At 27.4% G+C, this 22541-nt stretch overlaps 1 protein-coding gene across 1 annotated transcript in view; it reads right to left on the bottom strand.

Moving 5' to 3' along the window:
- Nucleotides 1–22541, bottom strand: part of LOC145291968 (uncharacterized) — a 136255-nt gene that overhangs the window by 94368 nt on the left and 19346 nt on the right. The window contains exons 3-6 of the mRNA XM_080137908.1: nt 19031–19223; nt 14789–14932; nt 9826–9954; nt 8289–8414 (exon numbers count right to left, since the gene is read on the bottom strand). Coding sequence (XP_079994034.1) covers nt 8289–8414; nt 9826–9954; nt 14789–14932; nt 19031–19223 — 592 coding nt within the window. The remainder of the gene's footprint in view (nt 1–8288; nt 8415–9825; nt 9955–14788; nt 14933–19030; nt 19224–22541) is intronic.

The following is a 22541-nucleotide window of genomic DNA, read 5'->3' as shown; positions in this document are numbered from 1 at the left end:
ATACAAAAAATATCACTTGACGCTTCCGAATTTTTGAGATGAGGATTAATTATTCATATTATTTGGATTCATCAGACTACTATTCTCATCTTGAGTGTGATTTTCACATTTCGGTTGATGTAACATCCAACCTTCTTCAGATGTATCTGTTGAACTCGTGAATTTAGACGGAATTTCGAGTGGAACCCTTTATTTACTTCATGTCAGTAGCATGCTCTTGTTCCATTAGCCATGACTGAATAAAGGTCCTAAGTAATTCGCAATTGTATTTCTCAGTCGCCCACACTAAGGATTGAACCTTCAACCTTCAGGAGAACATAAATTTTTACAATTGATTTTTCCACTGCATCACAGGTCCTTGCAGACAATTCTATTACGAATTTTATGAGCGTTAAACCTATTTTTATTTCTAATTTAAAATATCACTATTTATTACTTATTATTACTATATATTAATTTATTTATTACTTATTATTACTATATATTAATTTATTTATTACTTATTATTACTATATATTAATTTATTTATTACTTATTATTACTATATATTAATTTATTACTTTTTATTACTATATATTAATTTATTACTTTTTATTACTATATATTAATTTATTACTTTTTATTACTATATATTAATTTATTTATTGCTTATTATTACTATATATTAATTTATTTATTACTTATTATTACTATATATTAATTTATTTATTGCTTATTATTACTATATATTAATTTATTTATTACTTATTATTACTATATATTAATTTATTTATTACTTATTATTACTATATATTAATTTATTTATTGCTTTTTATTACTATATATTTATTTATTTATTACTTATTATTACTATATATTAATTTATTTATTACTTATTATTACTATATATTAATTTATTTATTACTTATTATTACTATATATTAATTTATTTATTACTTATTATTACTATATATTAATTTATTTATTGCTTATTATTACTATATATTAATTTATTTATTACTTATTATTACTATATATTAATTTATTTATTACTTATTATTACTATATATTAATTTATTTATTGCTTTTTATTACTATATATTTATTTATTTATTACTTATTATTACTATATATTAATTTATTTATTACTTATTATTACTATATATTAATTTATTTATTACTTATTATTACTATATATTAATTTATTTATTACTTATTATTACTATATATTAATTTATTTATTACTTATTATTATTATATATTAATTTATTTATTGCTTTTTATTACTATATATTAATTTATTTATTACTTATTATTACTATATATTAATTTATTTATTACTTATTATTACTATATATTAATTTATTTATTACTTATTATTACTATATATTAATTTATTTATTGCTTTTTATTACTATATATTAATTTATTTATTACTTATTATTACTATATATTAATTTATTTATTACTTATTATTACTATATATTAATTTATTTATTACTTATTATTACTATATATTAATTTATTTATTGCTTATTATTACTATATATTAATTTATTTATTACTTATTATTACTATATATAAATTTATTTATTACTTATTATTACTATATATTAATTTATTTATTACTTATTATTACTATATATTAATTTATTTATTGCTTATTATTACTATATATTAATTTATTTATTGCTTTTTATTACTATATATTAATTTATTTATTACTTATTATTACTATATATTAATTTATTTATTACTTATTATTACTATATATTAATTTATTTATTGCTTTTTATTACTATATATTAATTTATTTATTGCTTTTTATTACTATATATATATTTATTTATTGCTTTTTATTACTATATATATATTTATTTATTACTTATTATTACTATATATTAATTTATTTATTACTTATTATTACTATATATTAATTTATTTATTACTTATTATTACTATATATTAATTTATTCATTACTTATTATTACTATATATTAATTTATTCATTACTTATTATTACTATATATTAATTTATTTATTGCTTATTATTACTATATATTAATTTATTTATTACTTATTATTACTATATATTAATTTATTTATTGCTTTTTATTACTATATATTAATTTATTTATTGCTTTTTATTACTATATATTAATTTATTTATTACTTATTATTACTATATATTAATTTATTTATTACTTATTATTACTATATATTAATTTATTTATTGCTTATTATTACTATATATTAATTTATTTATTACTTATTATTACTATATATTAATTTATTTATTGCTTTTTATTACTATATATTAATTTATTTATTACTTATTATTACTATATATTAATTTATTTATTACTTATTATTACTATATATTAATTTATTTATTACTTATTATTACTATATATTAATTTATTTATTGCTTATTATTACTATATATTAATTTATTTATTACTTATTATTACTATATATTAATTTATTTATTACTTATTATTACTATATATTAATTTATTTATTGCTTTTTATTACTATATATTAATTTATTTATTACTTATTATTACTATATATTAATTTATTTATTACTTATTATTACTATATATTAATTTATTTATTACTTATTATTACTATATATTACTTTATTTATTGCTAATTATTACTATATATTAATTTATTTATTACTTATTATTACTATATATTAATTTATTTATTACTTATTATTACTATATATTATTAAATTTATTATTACTATATATAAATTTATTTATTACTTATTATTACTATATATTAATTTATTTATTACTTATTATTACGATGTATTAATTTATTCATTACTTATTATTACTATATATTAATTTATTCATTACTTATTATTACTATATATTAATCTATTCATTACTTATTATTACGATGTATTAATTTATTTATTACTTATTATTACTATATATTAATTTATTTATTACTTATTATTACGATATATTAATTTATTTATTACTTATTATTACGATATATTAATTTATTCATTACTTATTATTACGATATATTAATTTATTCATTACTTATTATTACTATATATTAATTTATTTATTACTTATTATTACTATATATTAATTTATTTATTACTTATTATTACTATATATTAATTTATTTATTACTTATTACTATATATTAATTTATTTATTACTTATTATTACTATATATTTATTTATTACTTATTATTACTATATATTAAGTTATTTATTACTTATTATTACTATATATTAATTAATTTATTACTTATTATTACTATATATTAATTAATTTATTACTTATTATTACTATATATTAATTTATTTATTACTTATTATTACTATATATTAATTTATTTATTACTTATTATTACTATATATTAATTTATTTATTACTTATTATTACTATATATTAATTTATTTATTACTTATTATTACTATATATTAATTAATTTATTACTTATTATTACTATATATTAATTAATTTATTACTTATTATTACTATATATTAATTTATTTATTACTTATTATTACTATATATTAATTTATTTATTACTTATTATTACTATATATTAATTTATTTATTACTTATTATTACTATATATTAATTTATTTATTACTTATTATTACTATATATTAATTTATTTATTACTTATTATTACTATATATTAAGTTATTTATTACTTATTATTACTATATATTTATTTATTTATTACTTATTATTACTATATATTTATTTATTTATTACTTATTATTACTATATATTAATTTATTTATTACTTATTATTACTATATATTAATTTATTTATTACTTATTATTACTATATATTAATTTATTTATTACTTATTATTACTACATATTTATTTATTACTTATTATTACTATATATTAATTTATTTATTACTTATTATGACTATATATTAATTTATTTATTACTTATTATGACTATATATTAATTTATTTATTACTTATTATTACTATATATTAATTTATTTATTACTTATTATTACTATATATTAATTTATTTATTACTTATTATTACTATATATTAATTTATTTATTACTTATTATTACTATATATTAATTTATTTATTACTTATTATTACTATATATTAAGTTATTTATTACTTATTATTACTATATATTAATTTATTTATTACTTATTATTACTATATATAAATTTATTTATTACTTATTACTATATATTAATTTATTGATTACTTATTACTATATATTAATTTATTTATTACTTATTATTACTATATATTTATTTATTTATTACTTATTACTATATATTAATTTATTTATTACTTATTATTACTATATATTAATTTATTTATTACTTATTATTACTATATATTATTTATTTATTACTTATTATTACTATATATTAATTTATTTATTACTAATTATTACTATATATTAATTTATTTATTACTAATTATTACTATTTATTAATTTATTTATTACTTATTATTACTATATATTTATTTATTACTTATTATTACTATATATTTATTTATTACTTATTACTATATATTAATTCATTTATTACTTATTACTATATATAAATTTATTTATTACTTATTATTACTATATATATACTTATTACTATATATAAATTTATTTATTACTAATTATTACTATATATTTATTTATTACTAATTATTACTATATATTTATTTATTTATTACTTATTACTATATATAAATTTATTTATTACTTATTACTATATATAAATACATTTATTACTAATTATTACTATATATAAATTTATTTATTACTAATTATTACTGTATATAAATTTATTTTTTGCTAATTATTACTATATATTAATTTATTCATTGCGAATTATTACTATACAATATAAATTTATTTTCTGCTAATTATTACTATATATTAATTTATTTATTGCTAATTATTACTATATATTAATTTATTTATTGCTTATTATAACTATATATTAATTTATTTATTGCTAATTATTACTATATATTAATTTATTTATTGCTAATTATTACTATATATTAATTTATTTATTGCTAATTATTACTATGTATTAATTTATTTATTGCTAATTATTACTATATATTAATTTATTTATTGCTAATTGTTATTATATATATATTTATTCATTGCTAATTATTACTATATATTAATTTATTTATTGCTAATTATTACTATATATTAATTTATTTTTTGCTAATTATTACTATATATTCATTTATTCATTGCTAATTATTACTATATATTTATTTATTTATTGCTAATTATTACTATATATTAATTTATTTATTGCTAATTATTAATATATATTAATTTATTTATTGCTAATTATTACTATATATTAATTTATTTATTGCTAATTATTACTATATATTAATTTATTTATTGCTAATTATTACTATATATTAATTTATTTATTGCTAATTATTACTATATATTAATTTATTTATTTCTTAATATTACTATATATTAATTTATTTATTTCTTAATATTACTATATATTAATTTATCTATTGCTAATTATTACTATATATTTATTTATTTTTTGCTAATTATTACTATATATTAATTTATTTATTGCTTATTATTACTATATATTAATTTATTTATTGCTAATTATTACTATGTATTAATTTATTTTTTGCTAATTATTACTATATATGAATTTATTTATTGCTTATTATTACTATATATTAATTTATTTTTTGCTAATTATTACTATATATTAATTTATTTATTGCTAATTATTACTATGTATTAATTTATTTATTGCTAATTATTACTATATATTAATTTATTTATTGCTAATTATTATTATATATATATTTATTTATTGCTAATTATTACTATATATTAATTTATTTTTTGCTAATTATTACTATATATTCATTGCTAATTATTACTATATATTAATTTATTCATTGCTAATTATACTATATATTAATTTATTTTTTGCTAATTATTACTATATATTAATTTATTTATTGCGGACTGTTATCCTCATCTTTCTTAGTTATTTCACAACATTTCAGCCAACTATTTCTCTGGTCTTCGTCAGGTGGTAACCGCTATAGAATAAGAACTCCAAATCTCTTAACTGCATTCTCAGCAATTAATGCCATCCACAGCTGTTGCTGTCTCACCACATTTTGGGCCAAGTAAGCCTCTGTACTTTGGGGCCCGTGGCGCAGTGGATAGAGATGTTAAATCTCTGTGGTTCCAGGTGAGAATTGTCTGAAGATAGTGGTTTCAATCCTACCCAAAGCCGGCCAGTGGCTTATTTGACAAAAAACGTGGTGAGACGACAACAACTATGGATGGCAGTGATTGCTGAGGATGCAGTTAGGAGATTCGGAGTTCCTATCCCATTACGGTTAACCACCTGACGAAGACCCGAGGAATAGTTGGCCAAAACATTGTGAAATAACAACTAAGAAAGATGAGGATAATAGTCGACAATAAATAAATTAATTAATATATGTATAATATATATCTCTATACAACGTAATATTAGGAAAATAAACAAATATTTTACTTGTTTGAAATTTAAATATATTTTGGAGTCAAACTCCATCCTCAGTATATATTAAAATTATAAATTTCAAACAAGTAAAATATTTGTTTATTTTCCTAATATTACGTTGTGATTTGACTTTCAAGCGCACTTGATGTATATTTTATTTTATTCAAATTAAACCAATGCTTCCATAACGGAACTCACACTCCTGAAGAAATTAATATATTGGCACACGGATGATTTATTTGCAGATTCAGGAGAGAGCAGATTATTATTTTTTCTTTTAAATAAAACTTATTGCATATTTTATTTTGTAAAATTTTCCTCACATATTTTTTTTTAAATTTGTTCATGAAAATATCATTTAGTTTTAGATACACAGAAGAAAGGAAAATTATTTACAATGGTTGTAGCCAGACGAGTTTTTGTGGTGAATTTTTTACCAAAGAGGAACCATGTTACACATTTTTTTACTCTTTCCTTTCGTTATTCAGGACCCATCAACACAGGGTAGGCTATATAATAAAAATTACTTTTCTTCAATCATCATGTATGCTAATTTATTTTTATGAGCAAAGAAATAGTGGTTAAATCTTATTAATAACTAGATGTACCCGGCCACGTGTTGCTACGGCTCAGTTTGTTTAAATAAAAATGCAAAAAAAATATATATATATATATATATATATATATATATATATATATATATATAGGAGTAAACAGTTAATAAAACCTGTTAAAAAACACTTTGAAAAAGAGTTAAAAACATATTTAATCTGAAAAGGAAACACTTGATAAGTGGATAGTCCTTAACCCGCGGAGTTTCAAAGAAATACTTTCCTTCTCATCAGAGGGTAGTAATTAGCAAAATGCGGGATCGGATTTTGCATACAAAAGTATTTGATGAAACAACAAGTAAAAGTAAGTCAAAGATCTTACTTGATAACAAAAAGTGGAGCAGGGTGAATATGGTGAAGAAAAAGGTGATTACACGTGAATGGATAGTCTGGTGAAAGGTAAATAATCCAATGACGGTATAATCCAAAAATATAACTCCAAGAAAGTTAATTGAGTTTCCATTTGCACAAGTAAAGTCCAAGGAAATCACGTAATTGGAAGATGGTCCAAAATAATCCAAAAGGCCGAAATCCATGGAACAATTCACAAATATGTACAAAGAAAAGAAAAGGGGAAAATTCCAATAATATTAATAAAAGAAAAATAAGATATGCTTTTCACACAACTGCCGAGACATAATATTATAGATTATTATGTCTCGGCAGGACCTATCAGATTGGCGACTCTCTTTTGAACTTTGTCTAGGAGCAAGAGACTAGTGGCAGATGCACCAGCCTAAATATGACAACAATACTCCATATATGGGCGAATGGTGGCCTTATAGAGGTACAGGATACTTTCAGGTATTAGTAGCTTTCTAGCACGGTAGAGAGAACCCACCTTCCGCGCAGCGGTCCCGGCAATACTCTCAATGTAATTGTTCCAACTCATGTTTCCTGTGAACGTTAGGCCAACGAGTTTAAAAGATGTACTTTCAGATAATGAGTCAATGGCCATTGCTATTGGTGGTAGAGAAAGTTTCTTGTAATTATTGAAGGAAACAAGTTTAGTCTTGGCAGCATTGAATGTGACCATCCATTTTTGTCCCCACCGGACAATAGATAAAGGTAAGCAGATTCTAATAATTTATAGCTATCATTAATTCATTTGAGTAATGGTGTTAAAAAGTGATATAGATATATATATAAAATACAAACCTTTTTGTCATCATCATCAATTAAGGAGGTATTCAGTTTGTCTCCCATTTTTGAACTTGGAGATTTTTTCAGCGGTGAAGAGACGAGAGAGGAATTTAGACTCTCTAAATCGTCATCACTCTCAATCTGAAAAATACAGTGAAAAATTAATGAAAAAGAAAAAAAAATCTCTGGGAGGCAAAAACGTCCTCAGCAAAGTTTGTATCGTTTAAATAGAAACGATTTGATTATGTGGCATATGAAAAAAAATTTAATCTACTGTAGTCAAGGGTGACCTGAGTGCTTCCTACTACACTGAGATGTAAGGGAAGAAGTCACTCTTTTTTCTGGATTGCTCCATTTACTCTTGATCATCATCTTATAATGATGAATGTTTAGTAAGGAGGTATCAAGTATCATTTTTGGAGTCTTTGACATAACTCAATCAAGGACTGAACCCTGATCTCCCAAGTCCATTATGAAACACTAATCATTATACCAAATGAGCCAGTTTATAACATAATTGAGTTGGGTTTTTTTATATATAAACAAAGGTTACCACATTTAAAAACTAACTGAAATGGTTACGCTAGTTTCTTTAATGCAGGGATTCCAATTTTAGGTCCATATGGATCCCCAGAGATCAACAGAAGCTTTAAGAGGACCCACAGAAAAAATAAATTCTATTTTGTTTTGTTTACTCTGAGATGTTAAATGCAAATTTCAAGATTTGCATTTTAATTTTATGTTATGAATATGACGAAATTGATTGTTAGATTTTACTGCCATGGAACAAAAATATTTGATTTTAAAAAATTATATATGCACATATGGGATCCACCGTTTACAGGACTCTACATTGCGAGTGAAACAGTCACATTTGCGAGTGATTTTTCAAAGTGGCGACTAGAAATAATGAAACGCTTATCTTTTGGCGACTGTATTTCTTCTACTGACAATTTCCAAAGCTCACTACAGAGTGAAAAATATCTTTTCGGCTTTTTTTTTTATAAAATAAACAAAGTTAAACTATTTAAACAATAAAAGTTTAATAGAACAATAAACTTTTTTTTTAACAAAAGCTGTTTAAAAAAATATCTGAAGTAATTAGAATGTTTATAGCTTCAAGTATCAACATAAAATTTTTTGTATATTTAGAATTACTTATTAAAAAAAAAAAACACGTAAAATCTTTATGATGTACATACTCGTCACAGAACGAAGATGTCATATTCTAAAAATCATATGGGTTTGGCTAGTAACTTTTCTATTTGGCTAGTAAATGAAAATATTTAATTGTCAAAGGTCAACTAAAGATAAATTTGTTTGTAGAGCCCTGGTTTAAAAAATAGTTCTCAGGGGATCCATAAGCAAAATAAGGTTGGGAACCTTTGCCTTAAAGCAATAACTTAATGGTCACATTTATTTGGTGTTGAACAAGGTTAGCATTTAGGAAGTTAAAAAGGAAGAAGGTTTCGTATCACAAACTTTTCATGTTTATGATGCAGAATAAGGAGAGCAATTCATTGCATGAACTGTGATCATATAATTTACTTACGTCAGCTAAAGCATCTTTATCGGGATTATAATCATCATCTTCTTCATCTTCATTAAACGGAATATCCAAGATGCTGACTTGACTCTCAGACGATGACTTTATGGGAGGCAAGAGCCATGGAGTTACTCCCTACAAAATAATAAAACACAAATCAATATTCAAGCTTCATAATGATAAAAACATTTATAAAGTGATTTCAATAATTTTTTTTATTTTAATCCAGGTTTTTTTTTTTTTTTGGTCAGTGTGCAAGAAAGGAGGATATGATTGGCCAAGGGTAATTTTAAAAAATTGTGAAATCATTGTGAAATTATTGTGATATCATTGTGACATCATTCTGATATCATTCTGATATCATTCTGATATCATTGTGATATCATTCTGATATCATTGTGAAATCATTCTGATATCATTGTGAAATCATTGTGATATCATTGTGAAAAACAAGCAAATTTACATTTTAGTTAATCATCAGATTCATCACGACAAAGTGAATGGATAGATGAATTTTCAGATTAGAGCTTATTTACAAAAAAAAAAAGATGAGGAGAAAGTGAAGAAGTGATAAGTAAAAGAGAATAAAGTTTGGTGAATCAGCTAAAACCATCTGAACTTTATCTTCTACATGAACCTACATTTGTTTTGAAGAAAACATCGAAAATCTTTTAACTCCTATCAACTCTTATAACTCATCAACATTTGCTGCAAAATTACATTTTTAAATTTAAAAAAAAAAAAATCAAAGACACATATGATTTACAATACAGATAAGAGTTTACAACTGTTGAAAAATTGCAAGACAAAAATCAAGAGAAACTCTAACTGTATTGTACTGTAACAGGATTCAGCGAGCGGGATCAAATGAGCTAAGTAGATCATGATTCAAGGCAGTCCATCTACATTAATAACCAAGTCCTCAGTATACTTCAGCCATTCCTCGTTTCAACAACGAATATGAAAAATTGATCAGCTACAATCTCTATGTTTTTACTGTTTTAATTCATGTCTTCAGTGGGTGACCTGTGCATTTTCTCCAACTAGCGGATGTTAGGGTTAGGCCTAAGAACTTGTGGATATATTCCTCCTCAGACTTGAAAAATGTGATTGAATCAACAAAGTCTCCTTTTCAGAAAAGTCACTGTGACGTTAATGATGTTGTATTCTGTTGGGATGGTGGGATTTAGGATTTGATTCGAGAGAGATGTCCAGGGAGCATATGTTGAAGACTTTGAATGCAAAAATCTTTATACAAGGGGTAGGTCTTGCAGTCGTGTAGCATTATTGTGCACATTTCAGCTTTGTATATCATCAATTTTGTTGCATTTTATCTCATGCTGAAACCACAATTTATTCTAGATGCAAGAGAAAATTGAATGAGCACAATCAATATGGATTGTAATCTCATCCTTACCTTGCCCTGTGGCTACAAAGATTGAGCCGAGATACTTAAACTGTTTAACTTCTTCAACAATTGTGTCATAGACTATGTTAGGAACTCGGTTTGAAAGGTAGGAGTTAGTTGGCTGCCAGAACCTTTGTTGGTTTTCCAAATATGTTTTGTCAAGGATGACAACATAGTTTGTATAGTTTAGGTCAATAATGAATAAGCACGTCCAATTTACATGCCAGCTAAGTCCATCATGCCCTGATCAAGGATCCGGTTGATACTGTAATTGAACAAGATGGGGAGGAAAGAATGCAACCATAACGGATGCCAGTATGAATACGAAGTCAAATACTGCAGTAAACTAAATGAAACACACAATAGTAACCTAGTGGTAGCGGTTCCACAATCCGCTTAAATGAAAAAAATTTGATTAGTGCATCCTCGATCTCACCAGAAACCAGATTGGTTTGGTCGAGTTTAAATATATATTTTTCTTGGAAAAAGTCTGGAGGGAAATAATTTTTTTAAATTTTCGATACATAAATCAGATTTACTGTGTGATATTTGCTGCATATACATATATATATACAGCAATCACCTTTTTTGTAAAAAGAGAAGAGAATAGTGTTGCTTGTCTTGGGAGATTTTTTTCTGGGCACCAAAATCAGTACAGCATTTGATGTAACCACCATACCATGAGGTTTGGAAAACACATATATATTTCTGCCTCACCATTCTTGCCAGCTAATTTGTTTTTCTTTAGCCTTTTTATTACTTCTTGAATCTCACCCGGTTCATGGATTACAATTGGCATGCTAAGTAAGGTTCGCAGTGTTGCTGTGAGAGAGGTGCAGAAATTGTTGAATATGGTTTAGCAGTTACAGAAAATGTTGCTTCCATTATTTGGTGCGATCTGGCTGGGAAAAAGGTGTTTCTGAGAGGAGAGTTGGTTATTGATGCAGTCACAGTTACAGAATGGTAAACTTCAGTTCAACCAAACTCAACAGGCTGGTTATTACAAGCGCACAATTTGATAACTGCATCTTACATGGTATTTTAATCATAAACAAACTTTGATCCAGATTGATAGCATAATGGTCTGTTCGAGGTGATCTTGCAGAGTTCTAGATAGCAGTATCTATAATGGAGCCGAAACTGGAAACTTCAATGGCTCTGCTCATATGTTTGTACATGCTAAACATCGCCCTTGCCTTAAAAAGCCTCTACAAACCAAAGTCAGTCAAAAGATTTGTTGTTGGTAGACTCCGTTGTGTTGACACATGTTTGCCAATGAAATTAATCACTTTAAAAGCCTGCCACTATGAGAACCTGAAATCGTTTTTGAAGGACAATGATTGCTCTTTAAAGTGAATTAAAGCAACTCAAAAAGTGTAACATTATGGTAATCTTCAACGATATTGTTACAGGTTAACACTTGGACTCAACATTGTATATAAAAGTCTTGCAAAGAAACAAAGGAAAGGAAATAAATTTGACTCAGTTTTTTCTAAGTTTAAATAAAAGGCATTTATTAACGGTACTTTCCAAACAACACATTGCATCTTGTTTTAAAATATCTTACTTTGCCATGTAGTTAACAAAACTCTATAGTGTCAAACACATGCTATTTTGCTCTCACATCAACATGTCTGCTTATCTTGTTCCCACAGGGGTTTCAAATCTCTCACACTGACCCATCTTCGCCTCACTGTTCAGCCACGTGGGTTTTTTTAAATTTCTCTTTTTCTTTTCACTGCTATGTCTGCAGTTCACCTTATGCACATAGTCATCTGACCATTTTTTTGTTCAAAGTTTGGATCGCATCTTGTTTCAAAAGTTCCTCTTGCACCGACTCGTGCTTTAAAGTCTCTGGCTGCCATAGGGTTCCTTTTTTTTTTTTTGCTCCGCTTTTCTTTCCCTTCTCTTCTTCTGCTGTGACATCACCTTGCACACCAGCTTGCTCATTTGCCACTGCTGCTGCTGCTGCAGACACATCAGCAGTTCTGTTACAAAAGAACTTAGTGGCAAAAGATTTACTGACAAAGAATGGATATCATCCCAAACCATTTTTTTGTTCAGAAAACTAGAGACTTGCAACTGTGGGAATCTCATTTCCTGCAATTCGGACAACAAATGACTAAATCTGCACATGCTGACTGAAATAAATGCTGGCAACAAGTCTCAGAAGAAATGGAACAAGCAGTAGCCATATGGAACTTGAGAAAACTCTTTTGAAAGGTCAAAACAGGGGGGAAAAAAAAACATTATTTCAGCAAAACATCAGACACAAACAAAGGCAATGTTAAAAGAAACCATATTTTGCCTATTTAAAGTAAAAGTGAATTTTTACTGATCAGTAAAAAGCAAAAACATTTGTTCAAATAACATGTAAAACTACTTGAATACATTTCAAAGATTTGGGGGGGGGGGTATGAAAATATCAGTTATTTTAATTTTTTATGGATCTAAAAATTAAGGTAGATTGCCAAATGAGAAAACATTTAACTCATGAAATCCTATAACATTCAAAACCTTATTGACCAGAAATGATATTTATATTCTAAATCTGTCTGACAATGTATAAAATAATAAATCTTGGTTAAATCTATTTGCCCATGAGTGTCCAAAACTAAAGGGTTTGTAGAGAAACAGTACCTTTCCAAGATCACCTATTCATAGCATTCTAGACTGGTCGTGACACACTCCACCACTTTATTATGTTACGAAAAAGGCCTGTCAATTGTGGCTCTTCACCACCCATGAAATAATTTTGTTGAGATGTAGGAACATAGAACATATCAGATCTAGAGAAGTAAACTGTAAATAAAAATCCCTCTATATTTTTTTAGGTAGTCGTAGGTCCTGTGGCGACATCAACAAACAGATGCTTTGGCAGAGTGAACATTAGTTTCACTGATGGCCATTCTTAAAAATGGGAACACGTACTGTTCCAGCGAGCAGAAAATCATAAAAGTGTACAGATTTTGGTGAATAATATCCAGCCCTGAAATTGTCTCCGCAAATACTTCTGCATAATATGCTAAGCCACATGTGAACACAACAAAATAATCAACCCCCCAAAGAGGAGGGGAGTATGCACATTGATGGAATCGATTATCTGAGTCAGTTTCGTGTTATGTCCAGAATGACAATGAGTAAATAGTATTGAACATTTACCAATGAAAGTCTTTCTAATTCAGTTGACAATACCTTGCTCTGAGATAATCAGAAGACATTGTTCTCAGAAGAAAATTTCAGTGAAAATGGAAACATTTATTCTTAGATGGGAATTTTACTGAAAGACAGAATCATTACTTTCAGAAAAACATTACTTTTTGATATTGATAATCTTCTTTATTCTAAACACAATTGAGCTTCAGCCACTGCTTTCTAGTATCTATTTCCGAAAGAAAAATAAAAAGGAGAAAGAAGGTTGTGATTTTCTAAAAGAATCAATTAGAATAATAATTAGGGTTGGGGATGAACATATAGATACTATGACATGCCTTGACAAGTGATTGATCGGATCAGGCTTCTCAAATTAGGGTAGCGGGAGTGCAGTATTATTATATTTACCTCAGATTTTTCTAAAACCTCTTTGATCTTTGATCGCGTCATCTTTGGTTCATAAACTGCTTCTGTGAGTTCTCCATCAACTTCACCAGCCGATTTCAGAGTGTTATTCATCATCGCAACCACATGTTCGTTTGTTATAACAGTCTGAAATCAAAACAAACACAAGAAATAAGCGTAGAATTATTTACACAAAAACAAAATATTCATACCTAAAAACAAATCGATCTGTATCTAATGATATTTCTGAGTCAAATTATTTTTTTATCATGTTAGTCATGATTGTCTCGGTTTATTGTCCCATTTTTTGTTGTTGACGTTATATTTCCAACATCTAAATGAGTAAATGTGAAAGTTTGTTTTTTTTTTAATTTATAGTTTCTTTATTACAAGTTGCTGTTAATTAAATCCATACTATAACATAATACTTTGGAATACTGTATATCTTCTCCAACTTGGTTGTCCATCATTATCCAATGATGTCAATCTGCTTCTTGTAAGTCTGCTAATATTTAAATAGTCCAATCCTGATATGGTTACAGATCAGGCATATGAAGGAGATGCCGGGTGGAGCAGGGATGGCCTAACAAGCATGCCTCTTCGCACGTTTCATTATATGAGTCTGTATTAGATGCTACTCAACACACACATATATATATATATATATATATATATATATATATATATATATATATAGGCCAAAAGAAACGATATAAAGACTGCCTGAGAACCTCCCTCAAAGACTTGACTTTGACATCAACCCCCAGTCTTGGGAGAGTCGCGCTGCGGAACGTTCTGCCTGGCGCTGCGCCATCAGCCTGGGAGCCGACAGGGCAGAGGATCAACGCATGACCCACAACCAGCAGAAGCGCAAGAGGAAGAAGGAGAGAGCTGTCGGTTCACAGCCTGCCGATACCGCCTTCACGTGTCCAGAGTGTGGAAGAGTCTGCCGAGCACGGATTGGCCTCATCAGCCATCTCAGGACCCACCGACCCCCGACACCGAACTAGTCATCGTCGACTTCGACGGACGAGCAAGATATATATATATATATACAGTGGGGAAAATAAGTGTTGGACACATCCCATTATTCTTTATTTAACACATTTTTAATGCAGCGCATAACGCGAAAATTTAACAAGAAATAGTTACTCATTTAACAATAACAAATAACTTTAAAAATTGGAACATTTTAATGCATAACAAAAATTATATAATAAAAACGAGAATAGCCTGGAAAAAAAGTGTTGGACACATTGTTTTAAATTATATTTTATTATTATTTTTTATAAATAATGCTGGAAAGAAAAAGTCAAGGGAAGTAATTCACTTCCGGAAGGTACAAGCGGAAGTTAAATAGTTCTCTTTTCTTTCAGCACAACCATACTCTACGTCGTTGGAAAGTATTGGAACACGTTAGTCACCAGTAAGCCATCACGCGTGAAGGTTCTCATGATGAGTAAACGTAAAGAACTCTCTCAAGTCGTCCGTGATAAGATTATTGCCGAGCACAAGAATGGAATTGGTTATCGGCGTATATCTGCTCAATTCAAAATCCCTGTAAGCACCATAGGAAACCTTATTAGGAAATGGAAGGTGCATGACTCAACCGTGAACCGTCCACGCACCGGAGCTCCTCGCAAGATGTCGGATCGAGCAGTAAGGAAGATTGTACGAAAAGTTCAGCAGCAACCGAGAACAACACGAGGCGAACTTCAGAAAGATTTGGAAAAAGTAGGGATAGTAGTAACGAAACCAACGATTAGTAATGTACTCCGACGCAACGGTCTTAAATCGCGTACACCTCGAAAGACACCATTACTAAAAAAATGTCATGTTAATGCTCGTCTGGAGTTTGCAAGAGACCACTTATTGAAAACAGATGATTACTGGAAGAATGTGATCTGGTCCGATGAGACGAAAATTGAACTTTTCGACATTAACTCTGCACGTCGAGTATGGAGAAGAGATGGCACAGCGCACGATCCCAAGAACACCCTCCCCACTGTAAAGTTTGGTGGTGGAAATGTCATGCTCTGGGGATGCTTCTCTTCAAATGGTACTGGGCCACTTCATATTATAGATGGAAAGATGAATGCAGCCAAATATCGGGAAATTCTTGAAAATAATCTCTTGCCTGCTTCCAATGCGTTAGGTATGCGACAGGGATGGATCTTTCAACAAGATAATGATCCCAAACATACTGCTAAAATAACCTCCGATTGGTTCGTACAGAACAAAATAGATGTTCTTAAGTGGCCTAGTCAGTCCCCAGACTTAAATCCTATAGAAAATCTATGGAGAGAGCTCAAAATCATGGTCCACCAGCGAGATCCACGTAATATTCAGGATTTGAAGAAAGTATGTGTTGAAGAGTGGGTCAAAATCTCGCCTGAACGTTGTCACAAATTAGTTTCGTCGTATAGAAAACGTCTCAAAGCTGTAATAGCCAATAAGGGGTTTTCAACTAAATATTAGATGAAATTGTGTTAGTGTGTCCAACACTTTTTTTCCAGGCTATTCTCGTTTTTATTATATAATTTTTGGTTATGCATTAAAAGGTTCCAATTTCTAAAGTTATTTGTTATTTTTAAATGAGTAGCTATTTCTTGTTAAATTTTCGCGTCATTTGCTGCATTAGAAATGTGTTAAATAAAGAATAATGGGATGTGTCCAACACTTATTTTCCCCACTGTATATATATATATATATATATATATATATATATATATATATATATATATATATAGGACAGACGAAAGACCCAAATGTTAGATTGTCAAGAAGTCACATCACTTCCGACAGAGAGTAGTTTTACCGTTTTTTTAGCCTACCAATACTGATGAGAAGAGATGCAGAATACAGTGGCCGTGTCCAACCATGCGGGTAGGACAGGGGAAGAGGGCCTCTCATTATATGTAAATGATATTTCTTCCACCAATTAATTCCTTTTCTCTTTCATACACATGCATTTGATTTCTGTCACTTTTTCGGTTAAATAAAGTCTTTTAAACCAAACCAATGCCTATTCTTATTTTGTTCTCAATCACAATTGCCTACAGGAAAAGCATTGACAAAACCTGGATTACAACGAAGATGAATAAGTATATGATATTATGCACCCACAACGCTAAGAGTATACAACACAAAAAAAAAAAAAAAAGCTATTTGAATGCATAGTTTGCTTTTTTTTTTTAAACTGCATAACAAATTAATGTTTATTGCTACTGATTTGCAATTTTATTGTCTTAATTTTCCTATCTCTCTTTCTTATGTGTGTGTGTGCATGTGTGCAATTGTTTTACCAGTAATTAAATAAAGTGATTTAATAATAAAAACAAAAAGGAAAAATGATGAAAATCTTTCTTAAAACATGCTCATTAATTTTTAAGAGAGTTCATTTAAATAGCTAGGTAGAAAGAAAGATATTCAGACATGATCATAAAAGTTAATAGTGCTGGTACAACTGCTCATTTTCTCTTCTCTCTTTAGCAAAACCATATTTTTTTTTTTATTGTTTTTAAAAAAGATTTCCACTTTGCACCATCTTTCTTTTAATTTTTTTCGAAGGTCTCATTAAAAAGAGAAATTTGGATAAAAATTACCAAAATATTAATGATTATCGATATGGACAAATGCTAATGTTTATTATTTAACTCTGAATAAATGCAAAGTTTTTACCTTATCTTTACAAAAAGCTAATGAAATGTTTGTATTATTTAGCTTATTCGAACTACTGTTCCCATCTTGTTATTCTCACAACATTTCAGTTGATATGTTACACCTAAGATAAGAACAGTAGGCTGAACATTCCAAATATTCCAAATTATCAATCCTCATCTAAAAAATTTTTAAAACATTATACCAAATCGGTAGAAACCGAAATTAAAGCAAAAATATAAATGGCTCAACACATCATGTATTGTGAATTTCAATGATTAAGGTCTATCAATAAAAGAGCAAAAACATTCTTTGCACTATTCATCAATAAGAGCCAATGTCAAGATATGCCGGAAGACACTTGGAGGTTATATTGGCTGAAACGTTGTGGAAATTACTTAATAAATTAATTTCTGTTTCTTCATAAACAATATGTTTTTATTTTACTGGTCAACTTCTCATCTGCGAGGTGTGAAGTAAGGAATGTGCAATTTTTTAGGAAGATAGGTTTTTAAAAACAACCTCCAAAAGTAAGATTGTTTTTTACCAACCGATTGCCACCCGAAAGAAAATCAAGATACTTACATGCAGAATACTTTTTACATTCATAACAGTCAGATTATTTTTACGGGCATTCTCTTCCAATCTTCTGTCCATCTCAAATTCAAAATCAGAACCAGAATCAATTTCTAGTTCCAAGTCGGAAGAATTTGAAGAATCAGATAATTGTGGTTCACATTTCTTTTCCAATTTCTCTGGTTTTCTGTACTTTTTGGTCCTGGAAAAAAAAATATATATATATATATATATATATATATATATATTACAAAAAATTTATAAAAATAATTTTTTTTTCTCAAATTATTTTTTTTTCTGAAAGATATAAAAATTAAAATAGGTGCTATCTTCAAGATGTTAGCCCCAAAAGAGATAGCCATTTCTTAATGACTAATTTTTTATGCTTTACATAGCTGTGACAAATTAAATTAGTTTGTGTAAATTATTCTTGTGCACACCTTGATATGATTTTTTTTGAGGACTCGTACTCCTGTACTGAAGTGGTACTCATGCTAGGCGGGTTGAACAGGCTTTCTAAAAAAGAAGTAAGTTTCATGGGAGTATTAAATTTACAAGCAGTCCTCAGTTGCATGTATTGGGGACTCCGGTAGTTTAATAAATCTCTAATAATATGAAATGAGATATTTTGGAGATGTTAACTTCTAAAGAGGCAGCCATTTTTGGTGCTTGTCTCCAGAACTCTCCATCTATGAAAAATAAACAAAAATAAAGAAAACTCTGTGTGATGTATATAATTGTGTCAAAAAGGAAATATCATACACCAAAAATCATGTAAATTGATCAAGTAGTTTTTATAAAGAAAATCATTTTAAGTGAATTTGAGTTTTCTTTCCCCATGTTAAAAATGGCTTTCTAAACTTCTTGAAAAAGTCTGAATCATTTGGAATTATTTGCCTTGTCCTGCGATCATGACAGTGAGAGATCTTTGATCATCATTTAGCAATAAAATTTTATTTTATTTATTTAAAATAAAATTACTGGATCAATTTATGTGATTTTTTTGTGTATGGCATTTTCTTTTCATTACAAGCATGTTCATCATAAAGATTTTTCTTTATTTTTGGTAGCTTTTTTTTTTTTCTTTTTTTTATAGTTTTGTTTTGTTCATTTGTTTTCTAATTTTTATGGATTCATTTTTTTTTTTTTGTGGTTTGTTTTTATTTTGTAAATATTCCAAATAATGATTAAAGATTAATGTTTTTTCAGCAAATTAAAACAAACATTCCCTTAACTCTTCCACTAATAGTGCTCGGATGGCAACTATTCTTTTCTCAGTTCATTCAGAAGTTGTTTTTTTAAACAGAATTAGTGGTAGGGGTTAAAGGAGGGCATCTTTTGTTTTGCAAAATAAAAAAAAAAACAAATTCAAACAGTGTTTATTAAAAAAATTAACTGAAATTAAACACCATAAAAATAATTTGCAGTGTGAACTAATTTGATTTGTCACTGCTATGAAAAACAAACAAATTAATTGTTAAAAAATGTCCATTAATTTTAGAACTAACATCTTCCAGATAGCTAAAATAGGTTACATTTATATTTACTGAAAAAAAACAAAATTTTTTTAGCCTTTTATAACCTGGTAGATGCCAGATACCTCCAAATTGCAACTGTTCATTGCTTACATTCAGTATGTCACTGTCTCAGAGAGTGGAGGATTTTGATTATTGTCAAGCACTATGGATCAAGGTAAGTTTATGAAATGCACTATGGATCAAGGTAAGTTTATGAAATGCAAAACTTCTCAGTGGTAGTTTAACTATTGAACTTCATAATTTTCCAGTTTGAAGATAATCATAGTATTATTACCCTTTAAACTAATTAAAATTAACAATTTTTTTTTTCATCATCTACATCATAATTCAGATCATAAAGGGTTAAAGATTGTAAAAAAAAAAGAAAAAAGAAAAACTTTTCTATTTTTATTTAAATGGTTTATCATTACACTAAAATGTTGCACAGAAATTCTTTTGATTGAGTTATTGTCAATAGACTTTGATTGATTCATTGTGAATTGTTTTGAATAAAGGTTACATTGTTCTTAAGCATATGGTTACATTTTTACATAAAGCCAAACTTGTTTTATGAAAGGAACACATGTTATTTGGGTCGGTTTGTCTAGAAAGCACCTTAATTTCTATTACTTTATAGAATTTACTTGTAAATCCAGTATAGTCTGCGATTCTGGATCTGATGTATTGTAAATGTTGGAGGCTCTCCATTTTTAAGACAATTGATCTAAGAAGGGTATAAACAATATAAAGTCTACTTAGGACCAGTGCTGCTGCTGCTGCCGCTGCTGCTGCTGCTGGACACACATACTTCATCATGATCATCATTATCCGGTTTTGGTATTTAAGGTGATGCAGGTAACGTCTCACACCTGGTTTCGATGCGATTCAATTCATAGGGTTGATACCAGTCATGTTGCATGTATCTATGCCAATTATCAAGTCAATGCAGGAGGTGATAAATTGTACATAGCCAAACCACTGGAGACGCTGAGTGCATAAGGCATAATCGCACTAATAAGAAACTTATAGTTGGGCATGTTCAAGAAGATTTTATCCACACATGCACCTGATTATAAAAGTCATTACAATGAACTTAGATTTTAAAAAATAAACATTTTTTTTTTATGTACAATATAAAAATAATTTCTTCATATCATTTGGATTGCTTGCACTACTCTTCTCGCCATGAGTGTTACTAGTACAACATTTCGGTCGATGTAACCTCCAACCTTCTTCAGGTGTAACTCACTGAATTCAAGAATCTGCACATAATTTATCTTTGTACTCCTCACCTGGTTGCCGCCACACATGCTTAAGGCCATTAGAAACATAAAAATTAAATTTCTTCTCATCAGACCATAGGACATGGTACCAGTAATCATTAGGCTTTGTTGACATGTCTTAAGCAAATTGTTTGCAGGCTTTCTTGTGTATTGCCTTCAGAAGAGGCTTTCTCCTGGGGTGACAGCTATGCACACCAATTTTAGGCCTACAGTCAAGCATGGTGGTGGGAATGTCATGGTCTGGGGCTGTATGAGTGCTGCAGATGTTGAGGGAAACATGAACTCCAACAAGTACTGTCAAATACTGCTGCAGAGCATGATCCCCTCTCTCCAGAAATTGGGTCACAGAGCAGTGTTCCAGCATGACAATGACACAAAACAACCACTGCTTTACTGAAGAGGTGGAGGGTAAAGGTGATGGACTGGCCAAGCATGTCTCCAGACTTGAACCCAATAGAACATATTTGGGGCATCCTCAAGCAGAAGGTGGAGGTGCGCAAAGTCTCAAATATCTACCAAATATATATCGACGTTGTAATTGAAGAGTGGAAGAACATTCCAGTGGCTACATGTGAAGCTCTGGTAAATTCCATGCCCAGGAGAGTAAAGGCAGTTTTGGATAATGATGGTGGCCACACAAAATATTGAGAGGTGACATGTTGTATGTTAATATTGACAACTTTTCGTAAGGGGTGTACTCACTATTGTTGCTTTAAATGG

The sequence above is a fragment of the Euprymna scolopes genome, chromosome 13, assembly GCF_053919585.1.
Source record: "Euprymna scolopes isolate OS-2025 chromosome 13, ASM5391958v1, whole genome shotgun sequence".
NCBI lineage: Eukaryota > Metazoa > Mollusca > Cephalopoda > Sepiida > Sepiolidae > Euprymna > Euprymna scolopes.
The sequence above is the reverse complement of the archived record's forward strand: the minus strand, read 5'-3'. Positions and strand labels throughout refer to the sequence as shown.